General features: G+C 45.2%; 1 protein-coding gene across 1 annotated transcript in view; it reads left to right on the top strand.

Moving 5' to 3' along the window:
* Nucleotides 1–16,915, top strand: part of LOC120018939 (ubiquitin carboxyl-terminal hydrolase 32-like) — a 121,921-nt gene that overhangs the window by 32,306 nt on the left and 72,700 nt on the right. The window contains exons 2-5 of the mRNA XM_038962151.1: nt 2,232–2,359; nt 8,837–8,942; nt 9,264–9,382; nt 15,338–15,497. Of these exons, the coding sequence (XP_038818079.1) occupies nt 2,232–2,359; nt 8,837–8,942; nt 9,264–9,382; nt 15,338–15,497 (513 nt within the window). The remainder of the gene's footprint in view (nt 1–2,231; nt 2,360–8,836; nt 8,943–9,263; nt 9,383–15,337; nt 15,498–16,915) is intronic.

Raw genomic sequence — 16,915 nt, 5'->3', positions numbered from 1 at the left:
AAAGTCAAATTTGATTTAAATTTTACAAAAGCTGTATCCCTTCTAGCCATGACCGGCCTGCCCTGGTGTTTGACTGGATCCCTTTTTTTAACCTTTTATTTAACGAAGTCAGTTAAGAACAAATTATTATTTTCAATGACGGCCTACAGTGGGTTAACTGCCTTGTTAAGGGCCAGAACGATGGATTTTTACATTGTCAGCTCTGGGATTCGCTCTAACCACTAGGCTACCTGCCGCCCCTGGCTGGACCCCTTCTAGCCATGACCGGCTGGCCCTGGTGTTTGTAGACAGCCATCTTGTGTTCTTTTTTTAGGCCTAATTAAAATGTTCATGCCTAGGCTAAATTACATTAGAGAGGCTTAGATTTGTATTTGAAAACCAGCTGTTTTTTGTTATTTATTAATTAAAATGTTCATACAAATAGCCTTTAGGACAGGTCGTTCGCTAATTATATTATACAAATATTATTTGTTTTATTACTGTGTAGGTGACTTGTTCTATGTTAAAAAAATAAAAATTCTCTGAATGATATTAATTTATGATTTTTATAGCAAGGATGAAGATAAAACTGACAATGTTTTGCTTTTCAATAAAACCTGTCGTGATGGTATATGAACATCGTTCTACTTTATTTTATTACAACATTACAGGCTAATTTTAATTTGTGTTAAAATGAATTACAATAATGTGATTTGGAGCACCGTGGGTGCTAACCATAACGCTTTATGCACCCAATTTGGGATGGCATGTACATTTCTCAAATATCCGGTAAAATAAAAATCTTGCAGGTCACGTTGTCCTAACGGAAACCTTGGTGTGTGTGTGTGAGCACTGAGTGCCGCTGCCCCTGCAGTCATAACTCCACTGTTGTAACAACCTAGCAGGCAGAAGGGAGCAGTGGGGAGGTATTGAGGACCTTTCTGTCAGACCTGCAGTGTTGCTGCTGGCTGCTCTGGGCTCAGCAGTTCCTGCAGTGTTGCTGCTGGCTGCTCTGGGCTCAGCAGTTCCTGGACTGCACTGCTGGCTGCTCTGGGCTCAGCAGTTCCTGCAGTGTTGCTGCTGGCTGCTCTGGGCTCAGCAGTTCCTGCAGTGTTGCTGCTGGCTGCTCTGGGCTCAGCAGTTCCTGGACTGCACTGCTGGCTGCTCTGGGCTCAGCAGTTCCTGGACTGCACTGCTGGCTGCTCTGGGCTCAGCAGTTCCTGGACTGCACTGCTGGCTGCTCTGGGCTCAGCAGTTCCTGGACTGGGCTCAGCAGTTCCTGGACTGGGCTCAGCAGTTCCTGGACTGGGCTCAGCAGTTCCTGGACTGGGCTCAGCAGTTCCTGGACTGGGCTCAGCAGTTCCTGGACTGGGCTCAGCAGTTCCTGGACTGCACTGCTGGCTGCTCTGGGCTCAGCAGACCTGGACTGCACTGCTGGCTGCTCTGGGCTCAGCAGACCTGGACTGCACTGCTGGCTGCTCTGGGCAAAAGTTGCCTGTAGACAGAATCTGCGTCCCAAATGGCACCCTATTCCCTAGGACTTTGGTCAACGGTCGTGCACTAGGGAATGGGGAACCATTTGGGATGCTGCCCGTGACACCAATAAGATCAACTTACTCTCCCCAAATTCCCCTTTGGTTTAGGGCACCTTTGTCTTTAGCCTGATGTTAATTGGCTCAGGACACCTTTGTCTTTAGCCTGATGTTAATTGGTTTAGGACACCTTTGTCTTTAGCCTGATGTTAATTGGCTCAGGACACCTTTGTCTTTAGCCTGATGTTAATTGGCTCAGGGCACCTTTGTCTTTAGCCTGATGTTAATTGGCTCAGGGCACCTTTGTCTTTAGCCTGATGTTAATTGGCTCAGGACACCTTTGTCTTTAGCCTGATGTTAATTGGTTTAGGACACCTTTGTCTTTAGCCTGATGTTAATTGGCTCAGGACACCTTTGTCTTTAGCCTGATGTTAATTGGCTCAGGGCACCTTTGTCTTTAGCCTGATGTTAATTGGCTCAGGGCACCTTTGTCTTTAGCCTGACGTTAATTGGTTTAGGACACCTTTGTCTTTAGCCTGACGTTAATTGGTTTAGGACACCTTTGTCTTTAGCCTGACGTTAATTGGTTTAGGACACCTTTGTCTTTAGCCTGACGTTAGTTGGTTTAGGACACCTTTGTCTTTAGCCTGACGTTAATTGACCCTCTTTCATTTTTCTCTTCCCCTCTCCCCTGCTCTCTCTCCTTCCCTCTCTCTGTAGTAACTGATGTGGAGTTGAAGCGGCTGAAGGATGCCTTTAAGAGGACCAGCGGCCTGTCCTACTACATGGCCCACCAGTGCTTCTACAGAGAAGTACTGGGAGACGGAGTCCCTCCGAAGGTTGCAGAGGTAAGACCCAGAACATAGACACACCTTAACCATATCTACATGTACATTCTACCGCAATCAGCCCGACTAACTGGTGTGTGTATACAGCCTTGCTACTGTTATTTTATCACAGTCTTTTTTACTGTTGTTTTTATTACTTTACCTACCTATTGTTCACATTAATACCTTTTTTGCACTATTGGTTAGAGCCTGTGACATAAACTTTGATTAGAGGGGAATGATGGAAACCAGAAGTGCTGTCTGTGGTATTTGAGTCCCCCTGTAATAAGGGTTTCTAAACCAGGAGTCTGGGGTTGTGTTCCAAATGGAACCCTATTCCCTATAAATGGAACCCTATTATCTATAACATGGAACCCTGTTCCATCTATAACATGGAACCCTGTTCCATCTATAACATGGAACCCTGTTCCATCTATAACATGGAACCCTGTTCCATCTATAACATGGAACCCTGTTCCATCTATAACATGGAACCCTGTTCCATCTATAACATGGAACCCTGTTCCATCTATAACATGGAACCCTGTTCCATCTATAACATGGAACCCTGTTCCATCTATAACATGGAACCCTGTTCCATCTATAACATGGAACCCTGTTCCATCTACAACATGGAACCCTGTTCCATCTACAACACGGCCTAAAGAAAGAATGAGCTCATTAGAAAGACCGAGATGGATCCTATCCCTTAGACATGGACATCAACATGTTTCCTTCGTTTCCTTTACAAGCATCTGCATGACATTACATTGACATGACATGACATGACATTGGATTGACATTGGATGACATTGGGTCCTAGATCCGTTCATTGAGGCTACTTCAACTCGGAGTGGTCATGCTTTCAGCCTATTGAGATTGACCCTCAGTCATTTGTCCCAACTACAAACCAGTAGTTCACTATATAGGGTGCCATTTGGGATGCCGGCCATTGTCGCTGTGTTAGGTTGACCTCAGTGACTCGTGATATAAAGTCGTTTTAGACTACTCCAGTTCATACTGTAGCTAGCTGGTTTAATGCTTTTCCCCAGTTGGTTGTTCAATATTTCTAGTTCCACTTTCCAATCAGATGCTCTCTCTCTTCCTGCTCTGGTTTCTGTCCAGTTAGGCTGAAAGGAGGAACTACCCATACTGTCAAAGGACTATTCCCAATTACACACGCACGCACGCACACGCAAACACGCACAAAAGCACACGCAAACACACACATGCTACCTGACTGACTTTTTCAGTGACTAAACACTAATTGTGTGTGTGTCAAAGTCAGTGACTGGGTCATCAAGGCTGACTGATGTAGGCGTATTCTGCGGTGGACATTGTTTGAGGAAGTGAAATAAAATGCTTGGCCTGTGTTCACAATAGTAACCCAACCCGTAGGGCTTGGTGTGTGTCATTCCATTGAAACAGTCTTGGCGACATTCAATCAAAGACCTTTTAGATCTGCAAAAATACATGTTTGGCTCAACATACTCAGCAACGAGAAATCAAAGTTAAAAGTGCAATATGCAGAAATCGCTCCGCCATTTCCTGGTTGCAAAAATGTGAATAGTGCTCCTAATTTCAGTTTGTGACAAAACAAGCAATGTATAGTCTAGATAATCATTGTACCAAATAAACTGCTGTGAAATAGTTTTTTAGTCTTTCTTTACATATTGCAGGTTTAAAAGTCCCAAAAATAAAATGTGTTAATACCAACATGCTCTCCAGCTGGCCCAGGAAAGCTGGCTATTGACTTGGATTGAAAACAGCTGGCCCAGGAAAGCTGGCTATTGACTTGGATTGAAAACAGCTGGCCCAGGAAACCTGGCTATTGACTTGGATTGAAAACAGCTGGCCCAGGAAACCTGGCTATTGACTTGGATTGAAAACAGCTGGCCCAGGAAACCTGGCTATTGACTTGGATTGAAAACAGCTGGCCCAGGAAACCTGGCTATTGACTTGGATTGAAAACAGCTGGCCCAGGAAACCTGGCTATTGACTTGGATTGAAAACAGCTGGCCCAGGAAACCTGGCTATTGACTTGGATTGAAAACAGCTGGCCCAGGAAACCTGGCTATTGACTTGGATTGAAAACAGCTGGCCCAGGAAACCTGGCTATTGACTTGGATTGAAAACAGCTGGCCCAGGAAAGCTGGCTATTGACTTGGATTGAAAACAGCTGGCCCGGGAAACCTGGCTATTGACTTGGATTGAAAACAGCTGGCCCGGGAAACCTGGCTATTGACTTGGATTGAAAACAGCTGGCCCAGGAAACCTGGCTATTGATTGAAAAGGGCACTTGGTCTCTCCTGCTTGATTGTTAATCAATAGGCCAGCAGAAGGTTGTGCTGGCAGCTTTACAACAGGAGGATATTAAAACTTCACGTCTTCCTAGCTGAGTCTACAAATAGGCACAGGGAATAGGGTACACTACTTTTGACCAGGACCCATAGGGAATAGGGTACACTACTTTTGACCAGGACCCATAGGGAATAGGGTGCCATTTGGGACGTGGCTATAGTGTTCAAACAGGCAGGAAGGCAGACATTTTATATTTGACTTTTACCAGCGAGACAGCAGCAAGTCAGATTCACTCTGAGATTTAAAGTGCCTCAGCTGTACGATGGTAGTAGACAGACGGGTTCAATGGAGGAGCTGCTATTATACTGAGTGGCGCTGCAGCCATGTCCTTCGCTAGTTTTATTTTTAGATGTCTGCTTCCCACAACAACGTGTGATTTTCAGAGAAAGTGGGACATTTATACCTAGCTGCTCAAAAAGGCTGTGTGGGTGTGTTGAATGTTTAACTAAGGAGTGTAGTGTTTGGGTCCATCAGGCAGCAGACTCCGGCCAGGGCTGTTAATCTTGTGGCATTGGGAGATCCTCCAGCTATGTCCATCACTAGGTCTGACAGCAGGGCCCGGCTAGGGGCCACTCCGTCACTGTGATTAGTGGGACCACAGGGCCCGGCAAGGGGCCGCTCGTCACTGTGATTAGTGGGACCACAGGGCCCGGCTAGGGGCCGCTCGTCACTGTGATTAGTGGGACAACAGGGCCCGGCTAGGGGCCACTCCGTCACTGTGGTTAGTGGGACCACAGGGCCCGGCTAGGGGCCACTCCGTCACTGTGGTTAGTGGGACCACAGGGCCCGGCTAGGGGCCACTCCGTCACTGTGATTAGTGGGACCACAGGGCCCGGCTAGGGGCCGCTCGTCACTGTGATTAGTGGGACAACAGGGCCCGGCTAGGGGCCACTCCGTCACTGTGGTTAGTGGGACCACAGGGCCCGGCTAGGGGCCACTCCGTCACTGTGGTTTGTGGGACCACAGGGCCCGGCTAGGGGCCACTCCGTCACCGTGGTTAGTGGGACCACAGGGCCCGGCTAGGGGCCACTCCGTCACCGTGGTTAGTGGGACCACAGGGCCCGGCTAGGGGCCACTCCGTCACCGTGGTTAGTGGGACCACAGGGCCCGGCTAGGGGCCACTCCGTCACTGTGGTTAGTGTCGGCTCTGACCGTGACACAGTGGCACATTGATGAATGGGGATCACACTGGCTCCAGTGTAGCTGGGATTCCTGTGCTGCAGCAGGCAACCATGATTCCCTAGCAGCTCTCTAGTATTTACTGTGAAATAGTGTACTAGTGTAAGGGTAATTCAATAAGGAATAGCGCTTTCCATTCAATTTTTCTCTACGTTTTTTGGGGGGGTGTCACCCTAAATCTCTGTTTTTTGGGGGGGGTGTCACCCTAATTCCCGAATGGCACTATGTAGGGCAGGGTTCCCCAACTATCAGCCCGGCCCGCGGGTTATTTTTATTTATTTGCCCCCCCCCCCCAAGTTTTCGGATCAATTTTTTTTTTTTTATTATTGTTGGACAGACTGTAAAAACACCAGTGAATCAGCACCAAGTGGTTTTAATTGTTGGACATCTGTTCTGAAGATTTCACACGCATAGTAGAGACACTGAGGGGACAAAAAAATAGGAACACCTTCCTAATATTGAGTTGCACCCCCTTTTGCCCTCAGAACAGCCTCAATTCGTCAGGACATGGACTCTACCAGGTGTCAACACGTTCCACAGGGATGCTGGGCCGTGTTAACTCCAATGCTTCCCACAGTTGTCAAGTTGGACATTCTTGTTACACACGGGAAACTGTTGATTGTGAAAAACCCAGCAGCATTGCAGTTCTTGACACTCAAACCTGTGCACCTGGCACCTACTACCATACCCCGTTCAAAGGCACTTAAATATTTTGTCTTGCCCATTTCACCCTCTGAATGGCACACATACACAATCCATGTCTAATTTGTCTCAAGGATTAAACATATTTCTTTAACCCGTCTCCTCCCCTTCATCTACACTGATTGAAGTGGATTTAACACGTGACATCAATAAGGGATCATATCTTTTACCTGGATTCACCTGGTCAGTCTGTCATGGAAAGAGGTGTTCCTAATGTTTTGTACACTCAGTGTATATGTGTCACAAATGTAAGCAAGGTTTGAAATGATTAAATGTTTTAGTAAAATATATCTGTTTGGGCTTTTTGCAATCAATTTACAGTCTATAAATGATGTATAATTGTGTTCCTACCCCCTGACTGTCCACACAAGAAGAAAATGGACCCTCGGTTTAATCTAGTTGATTACACCTGATGTAGGGTATAGGGTGTTAATTGGATCAGAAGTTGGATCTGTGTCTACTGGCATATTTCTTGTGTGTGTCTGTGTATCAGGCCTGGGAAATTATTTTCCACGGAGTGCCACATTAGAATATATTTTTGTGTGTGTGTGTGCGCTTATGTCTTATGGGTTAATACACTACATGACCAGAAGTATGTGGACACCTGCTCATCCAACATCTCATTCCAAAAATCATGGGCATTGGAGGCTGCTATAACAGCCTCCACTCTTCTGGGAAGGCTTTCCACTAGATGTTGGAACATTGCTGCTATAACAGCCTCCACTCTTCTGGGAAGGCTTTCCACTAGATGTTGGAACATTGCTGCGGGGAAACATTCAGTATCAACAATAGAGAATCAGGAAGGGGGCAAAATACTTTTTCACGGCACTGTATACATATACACACGTGTGTGTATACAGTATACACAGGCCTAATATCCCAACATCAGAGCCCAACCTCACTAATGTTCTTGTGGCTGAATGGAAGACTGTTTCCCCACAGCAATATTCCAACATCTAGTGGGAAGCCTTCCCAGAAGAGTGGAGGCTGTTATAGCAGCAATATTCCAACATCTAGTGGGAAGCCTTCCCAGAAGACTGGAGGCTGTTATAGCAGCAATGTTCCAACATCTAGTGGAAAGCCTTCCCAGAAGACTGGAGGCTGTTATAGCAGCAATGTTCCAACATCTAGTGGAAAGCCTTCCCAGAAGACTGGAGGCTGTTATAGCAGCAATGTTCCAACATCTAGTGGAAAGCCTTCCCAGAAGCGTAGAGGCTGTTATAGCAGCAATGTTCCAACATCTAGTGGAAAGCCTTCCCAGAAGCGTAGAGGCTGTTATAGCAGCAATGTTCCAACATCTAGTGGAAAGCCTTCCCAGAAGCGTAGAGGCTGTTATAGCAGCAATGTTCCAACATCTAGTGGAAAGCCTTCCCAGAAGACTGGAGGCTGTTATAGCAGCAATGTTCCAACATCTAGTGGAAAGCCTTCCCAGAAGACTGGAGGCTGTTATAGCAGCAATGTTCCAACATCTAGTGGAAAGCCTTCCCAGAAGACTGGAGGCTGTTATAGCAGCAATGTTCCAACATCTAGTGGAAAGCCTTCCCAGAAGCGTAGAGGCTGTTATAGCAGCAATGTTCCAACATCTAGTGGAAAGCCTTCCCAGAAGACTGGAGGCTGTTATAGCAGCAATGTTCCAACATCTAGTGGAAAGCCTTCCCAGAAGACTGGAGGCTGTTATAGCAGCAATGTTCCAACATCTAGTGGAAAGCCTTCCCAGAAGACTGGAGGCTGTTATAGCAGCAATGTTCCAACATCTAGTGGAAAGCCTTCCCAGAAGCGTAGAGGCTGTTATAGCAGCAATGTTCCAACATCTAGTGGAAAGCCTTCCCAGAAGAGAGGAGGCTGTTATAGCAGCAATGTTCCAACATCTAGTGGAAAGCCTTCCCAGAAGAGAGGAGGCTGTTATAGCAGCGATGTTCCAACATCTAGTGGAAAGCCTTCCCAGAAGAGTGTAGGCTGTTATAGCAGCAATGTTCCAACATCTAGTGGAAAGCCTTCCCAGAAGACTGGAAGCTGTTATAGCAGCAATGTTCCAACATCTAGTGGAAAGCCTTCCCAGAAGACTGGAGGCTGTTATAGCAGCAAAGGGGGGGACCAACTCCATATTAATGCCCATGATTTTGGAATGAGATGTTGGACAAGCAGGTGTCCACATACTTCTGGTTGTGTGCGTGTGTGTGTGTGTGTGTGTGTGTGTGTATATATGTGTGTTCATACCATCTTTTCTTTCTCTGTACTCTCCTCCTCTCCCTGCAGGTCATCTACAACTCATTTGGAGGCACGTCTAAAGGACTACACTTTAACAACCTCATCATTGGCCTGGTGCTGCTGACTAGAGGACGAGATGGGGAGAAGGCCAAGTGTATGTTCTCTCTCTCTCTCTCTCTCTCTCCAACTTTCATTCTTCTCTCTCTCTCTCCAACTTTCATTATTCTGTCTTTGTCTCTCTCTCTCCATCTCCAACTTTCATTCTCTCTCTCCAACTTTCATTATTCTCTCTCTCTCTCTCTCTCTCCCTCAATAAATTGTGTGATTTGATGTGTGTGAGGCAGCATGATGACTAGTAATGGACCTTCAGACTGCAGCTACTCTGGCTTCTGTCTGAGTCTGCCTGCCACTGATGAGACCAACCTGCCTTCCAGAATGAACTCATTATAACTGTGTGTGGTGTGTCCAACCACAGACCTCTTCAGCCTGTTTGCCAGTGAGTCGGGCGGCTATGCGGCGCGAGACGACATGGAGGCCGTGCTACGGGCATTGGACGGGGAAGTCCCGCCGTCTCTAAGGAAGTGCTTCAGTGAGGTCAGTCACAGATTAGTGTCCTGTCACCTGTCAATCACCCAGACTGACACTTTGACTGACACACAACACACTCCTCCTCTCTAGTCATCACTCAGTCGGAGGTTCCGGTCACACACTGTGTGTGTGTGTGTGTGTGTGTGTGTGTGTGTGTGTGTGTGTGTGTGTGTGTGTGTGTGTATTTACATAATACACCCCTCCAAGAATCCAATATCATTAGCAAACTGCAGATGACCTCTTTTAACATAAAACAGCAGCATGTATATATATATTTTTGTAAATCCCAGACCCCGTCCTCGCGGGGCCTTTTGCCTTTTGATAGGCCGTCATTGTAAATAAGAATTTGTTCTTAACTGACTTAAAGGTTAAAATATATAATCATGTAAATAACTGCCGGTCTCATGGTAATTGGTCGTTAATTAACATAAACACTTTTAGCATATCCTGTCTTCCACACATATCCTACAAGCCACTGATGCAGACCTTAGGAAGATCTACATTTAAAAAAAAAAAAAGTATAATAAATCCATGTAATATAGTCTACACCATCGCAATAAATCCATTATGTATTTTAGACCGGTCTAAAGAAACATTATGACATGAAGAAAATGTATTGTACAGAATATAAACTGGTCTTCTGTGTCATCTGGCTATGGGCCATGCCCTAAGCTTGTTCTTTTAGCAGACGGCTTAAAAGACCCGTGAAATTAATTTATATAATTTTATAGTAAGAAGAATATAATTAAATGTAGTTTATTTTTTTGTAACTTTAGTTGTGAATGAATCAAACCTTTAGAATGTCTTAAATATCAAAACATAAATGGGCTGCATGATGCGACTATATAGGTTATTGATGATTTTGAGGAAGTCGCAACAAAAATAATATTACTTCCGCTCTGTTCCTTGCCTCAGGCTGCACACGCTGTTCTCTCATCAAGTGATCATGTCACCCGTAAGACTATTCTCAATTTAATCCTCTCTTTGCTAATTTGTCAAATTTTGTTTTGATTTAGAATGGCCCATTTATCAAAGGGACAGGAACAGGGGACAGGGGCAGGAACGGGAACGGGAACAGGGACAGGGACAGGGCATATCATCTATATGCACTGGAATATCAAATGAGGCCACTTTCCTGCCATTTTAATTTTTCACTCATGTTGGGTCGGCTACTCTGGTTGTTTCACTCCACAGATCAACCTCTGTTTTGAGGAGCATGTACCCTCTCGCTGTGCGACAGCTGATATTCCGCCACGGGCTCTCCAAACCCTCTCGCTGTGCGACAGCTGATATTCCGCCACGGGCTCTCCAAACCCTCTCGCTGTGCGACAGCTGATATTCCGCCACGGGCTCTCCAAACCCTCTCGCTGTGCGACAGCTGATATTCCGCCACGGGCTCTCCAAACCCTCTCGCTGTGCGACAGCTGATATTCCGCCACGGGCTCTCCAAACCCTCTCGCTGTGCGACAGCTGATATTCCGCCATGGGCTCTCCAAACCCTCTCGCTGTGCGACAGCTGATATTCCGCCACGGGCTCTCCAAACCCTCTCGCTGTGCGACAGCTGATATTCCGCCACGGGCTCTCCAAACCCTCTCGCTGTGCGACAGCTGATATTCCGCCACGGGCTCTCCAAACCCTCTCGCTGTGCGACAGCTGATATTCCGCCACGGGCTCTCCAAACCCTCTCGCTGTGCGACAGCTGATATTCCGCCACGGGCTCTCCAAACCCTCTCGCTGTGCGACAGCTGATATTCCGCCACGGGCTCTCCAAACCCTCTCGCTGTGCGACAGCTGATATTCCGCCACGGGCTCTCCAAACCCTCTCGCTGTGCGACAGCTGATATTCCGCCACGGGCTCTCCAAACCCTCTCGCTGTGCGACAGCTGATATTCCGCCACGGGCTCTCCAAACCCTCTCGCTGTGCGACAGCTGATATTCCGCCACGGGCTCTCCAAACCCTCTCGCTGTGCGACAGCTGATATTCCGCCACGGGCTCTCCAAACCCTCTCGCTGTGCGACAGCTGATATTCCGCCACGGGCTCTCCAAACCCTCTCGCTGTGCGACAGCTGATATTCCTCCAAGGGCTCTCCAAACCCTCTCGCTGTGCGACAGCTGATATTCCGCCACGGGCTCTCCAAACCCTCTCGCTGTGCGACAGCTGATATTCCGCCACGGGCTCTCCAAACCCTCTCGCTGTGCGACAGCTGATATTCCGCCACGGGCTCTCCAAACCCTCTCGCTGTGCGACAGCTGATATTCCGCCACGGGCTCTCCAAACCCTCTCGCTGTGCGACAGCTGATATTCCGCCACGGGCTCTCCAAACCCGTTCCTGTAGCTACCCTGTGCTTCAATTTGGGGAAACCCGAGTGAAATCTGTTCGGGGAACATCGATAATAACACGTTTTCACAACGAAACAACAAATTTGATTTAAACTGTTGCCAGCCCCTCTGTATGCGCGCTGGAGAAAGGAAGGGAGGAGATGGAAGGTAAAGGTAATGTTGTCAGCCTATTTATGAAAATATAAAACAAATGCCCTTATTACCAGGCTATTCTAAATCAAATACATATTCACTATAATTGTAGATGAACTCTGTAAGCCGCCCTGCACAATCAATGAACCGACAGCATCACCTAGGCCTGTACAGTTCTCTGAACCGACAGCCTCACCTAGGCCTGTACAGTTCTCTGAACCGTCAGCATCACCTAGGCCTGTACAGTTCTCTGAACCGACAGCATCACCTAGGCCTGTACAGTTATCTGAACCGTCAGCATCACCTAGGCCTGTACAGTTCTCTGAACCGTCAGCATCACCTAGGCCTGTACAGTTCTCTGAACCGACAGCATCACCTAGGCCTGTACAGTTCTCTGAACCGACAGCCTCACCTAGGCCTGTACAGTTCTCTGAACCGTCAGCATCACCTAGGCCTGTACAGTTCTCTGAACCGACAGCATCACCTAGGCCTGTACAGTTCTCTGAACCGACAGCATCACCTAGGCCTGTACAGTTCTCTGAACCGACAGCATCACCTAGGCCTGTACAGTTCTCTGAACCGACAGCATCACCTAGGCCTGTACAGTTCTCTGAACCGACAGCCTCACCTAGGCCTGTACAGTTCTCTGAACCGACAGCATCACCTAGGCCTGTACAGTTCTCTGAACCGACAGCATCACCTAGGCCTGTACAGTTCTCTGAACCGACAGCCTCACCTAGGCCTGTACAGTTCTCTGAACCGACAGCCTCACCTAGGCCTGTACAGTTCTCTGAACCGACAGCATCACCTAGGCCTGTACAGTTCTCTGAACCGACAGCCTCACCTAGGCCTGTACAGTTCTCTGAACCGACAGCCTCACCTAGGCCTGTACAGTTCTCTGAACCGACAGCCTCACCTAGGCCTGTACAGTTCTCTGAACCGACAGCCTCACCTAGGCCTGTACAGTTCTCTGAACCGACAGCCTCACCTAGGCCTGTACAGTTCTCTGAACCGACAGCATCACCTAGGCCTGTACAGTTCTCTGACGCACGTAATATGCGTTGTATAACGACACAATTATTATTTTAATTCGCGGTTTTTATCGGACTAATTACACATTTTGTTGTGTTACGGCCTGAATTAAAAATGGATTTCATAGATTTTTTTTCTTAATCTCCTTTTTTTTTCTCTCCCAGCCTCACACAATACCTCATCATGGCAAAGTGAAAATATATGTTTTAAAATTGTTGCAAATTTATTGAAAGTGAAACACAGAAATATCACATTTACATAAGTATTCACACCCCTGAGTCAATACTTTGTAGAAGCACCTTTGACAGCGATTACAGTCTTTCTAAGTTAGTCTCTAAGAGCTTTCCGTACCTGGATTGTGCAACATTTGCCCATTTATTCTTTAAAAACTTCTTCAAGCTCTGTCAAATTGTTTGTTGATCATTGCTAGAGAGACATTTTCAGGTCTTGCCATACATTTTCAAGTAGATCTAAGTCAAAACTCAGCCACTCAGGAACATTCACTGTTTTCTTGATAAGCATAAAATGTAGATTTGGCCTTGTGTTTTAGGTTATTGTCCTACTGAAAGGTGAATTAATCTTCCAGTGTCTGGTGGTAAGCATACTGAACCAGGTTTTCCTCTAGGATTTTGCCTGTGCTTATCTCCATTCTGTTTCTTTTTTATCCTGAAAAACTCCCCAGTCCGTAACGATTACAAGCATACCCATAACATGATGCAGCCACCACTATGCTTGAAAATATAACACTTTGTATTTAGGGCAAAAAGTTAATTGTTTACCACATTCTTTGCAGTATTACTTTCATGTCTTGTTGCAAACAAGATCCATGTTTTAAAATATTTGTATTCTGTTTAAGGTTTCCATCTTTTCACTTTCTCAATTAGGTTACTATTGTGGAGTCACTACAATGTTGATCCATCCTCAGTTTTCTCCCGTCACAGCCATTAAACTCTGTTTTAATGTCACATTTGGCCTGATTGGGTGATACCCAGTCACTTTGTAGTATTGATACACCATCCAAAGTGTAATTAATAACTTAATTTTTTATACCCATCTACCAATTGATGCCCTTCTTTGAGAGAAATTGGAAAACCTTCCTGGTCTTTGACTGCAGGGACCTTTACAATTATCTGTATGTGTGGGGGTACGGAGATGAGGTAGTCATTCAAAACTCATGTTAAGCAATATTATTGCACACAGTGAAAGTCCATGCAACATATTATGTGACTTCTAGTTTTTACTCCTTAACTTATTTAGTCTTGTCATAACAAAGGGGTTGAATACTTATTGACTCGAGACATTTCAGCTTTTATTTTTAAATAATTTCAATTTTTTTTATATATATATATATGACACACACACAGTACCAGTCAAAAGTTTGGACACCTACTCATCCAGGGTTTTTCTTTATTTTTTATATTTTCTACATTGTAGAATAATAGTGAAGACAAACTATGAAATACCACGTATGGAATCATGTAGTAACCAAAAAAGTGTTAAGAATCTAAAATATATTTTAATTTGTTTAATACTGAACTTTTGACTGGTACTATACATATATGTCTGCTTTGATATCATGTGGTCTTGTGTGTAGGCCAGTGACCAACAAAAATCTCAATTTAATCCATTTTAAATTTGAGCTGTAAGACAACAACATTTTGTAAAAGTTTAGGGGTGTGAATACTTTCCCGAAGGAACTGTAGTTCATGCATAAGATCTAATATTCATGAGTGTTTTTTTCCCTCATTTTTAAATGAATCGTCAGCTTAGAAAACACTGTCCATTTCGTCGTTAAGCTTCGTAAATAACATCCGCAACGACCATGTTTTACACTCACTTTCAAAGTCTTAATGATCTTCTTTCTTAAAATGTTATCAATCACAGTGAGGTGAGATTTGAAACGGCACATACTGTTTTAATGATAAGTGTTTTTGGCATTTGCATTGATGTCAGAGTGGTTCACAGAGACAAATAGCACCCTGAGTACCAGGCCATTAGTGACCCGTCGATCGTTAGCGAGCTGGGTACTACCAACACATGTACGGAGTGCATAAAAGGAGATTAGCGTGACACAACGGTCACGTGGAATTTTACTGAGGTCATGACTGCTGGTGTGGCGGTAATATGGTCACCGAAACCGCCCTAGTTGCTAGTTCCTTACTAATTAGTGACTTTAATTCATCAATCAAGTACAAAGGAGGAGTGAAAACCCGCGGCCACTTGGCCTTCCTCGGAATGAGTTTGACACCTGTGGTCTAGGTCATAGAAAAAGAGCAAGTGTTCCTCATGTTTTGTACACTTTTGTATTTGTTTGTTACTCTATTGGCCAATGACACTTCCACAATACACCTATAATATAAACGCTAATCCCTGTCCGTCTCCCATGTTTCCTCCCGCTACCTCCTTTATGATTTGGTAACAAGTTGTTGATGTGCTTTGTTTCTTTTGTCTCAGGGGGAGAAAGTCAACTATGAACGCTTTAAGAACTGGCTCCTTCAGAACACGGAGGCGTTCACCTTCTCTCGTTGGCTGCTCTCCGGAGGCGTGTGTGTCACCCTCACAGATGACAGCGACACGCCCACCTTCTACCAGACTCTGGCCGGAGTCACACACTGTGAGTGACTGCTACCGTACTCCTCTCTAGAGGTCCAGTCCTACCCTGTACGCTGTAAATAAACTGTTGCTACTGAAAGGCTTCTATGGAATGTGGTGTTCATCTGGGTAAAGTCATGTAGTATTTAAGGCTTCTATGGAATGTGGTGTTCATCTGGGTAAAGTCATGTGGTATTTAAGGCTTCTATGGAATGTGGTGTTCATCTGGGTAAAGTCATGTAGTATTTAAGGCTTCTATGGAATGTGGTGTTCATCTGGGTAAAGTCATGTGGTATTTAAGGCTTCTATGGAATGTGGTGTTCATCTGGGTAAAGTCATGTAGTATTTAAGGCTTCTATGGAATGTGGTGTTCATCTGGGTAAAGTCATGTGGTATTTAAGGCTTCTATGGAATGTGGTGTTCATCTGGGTAAAGTCATGTAGTATTTAAGGCTTCTATGGAATGTGGTGTTCATCTGGGTAAAGTCATGTAGTATTTAAGGCTTCTATGGAATGTGGTGTTCATCTGGGTAAAGTCATGTAGTATTTAAGGCTTCTATGGAATGTGGTGTTCATCTGGGTAAAGTCATGTGGTGTTTAAGGCTTCTATGGAATGTGGTGTTCATCTGGGTAAAGTCATGTGGTATTTAAGGCTTCTATGGAATGTGGTGTTCATCTGGGTAAAGTCATGTAGTATTTAAGGCTTCTATGGAATGTGGTGTTCGTCTGGGTAAAGTCATGTGGTATTTAAGGCTTCTATGGAATGTGGTGTTCATCTGGGTAAAGTCATGTAGTATTTAAGGCTTCTATGGAATGTGGTGTTCGTCTGGGTAAAGTCATGTAGTATTTAAGGCTTCTATGGAATGTGGTGTTCGTCTGGGTAAAGTCATGTAGTATTTAAGGCTTCTATGGAATGTGGTGTTCGTCTGGGTAAAGTCATGTAGTATTTAAGGCTTCTATGGAATGTGGTGTTCATCTGGGTAAAGTCATGTGGTATTTAAGGCTTCTATGGAATGTGGTGTTCATCTGGGTAAAGTCATGTAGTATTTAAGGCTTCTATGGAATGTGGTGTTCATCTGGGTAAAGTCATGTAGTATTTAAGGCTTCTATGGAATGTGGTGTTCATCTGGGTAAAGTCATGTAGTATTTAAGGCTTCTATGGAATGTGGTGTTCGTCTGGGTAAAGTCATGTGGTATTTAAGGCTTCTATGGAATGTGGTGTTCGTCTGGGTAAAGTCATGTGGTATTTAAGGCTTCTATGGAATGTGGTGTTCGTCTGGGTAAAGTCATGTGGTATTTAAGGCTTCTATGGAATGTGGTGTTCATCTGGGTAAAGTCATGTAGTATTTAAGGCTTCTATGGAATGTGGTGTTCGTCTGAGTAAAGTCATTTGGTATTTAAGGCTTCTATGGAATGTGGTGTTCGTCTGGGTAAAGTCAAC

Source organism: Salvelinus namaycush, chromosome 23 (genome assembly GCF_016432855.1).
Source record: "Salvelinus namaycush isolate Seneca chromosome 23, SaNama_1.0, whole genome shotgun sequence".
NCBI classification, from domain to species: Eukaryota; Metazoa; Chordata; class Actinopteri; order Salmoniformes; family Salmonidae; genus Salvelinus; species Salvelinus namaycush.
The sequence above is the reverse complement of the archived record's forward strand: the minus strand, read 5'-3'. Positions and strand labels throughout refer to the sequence as shown.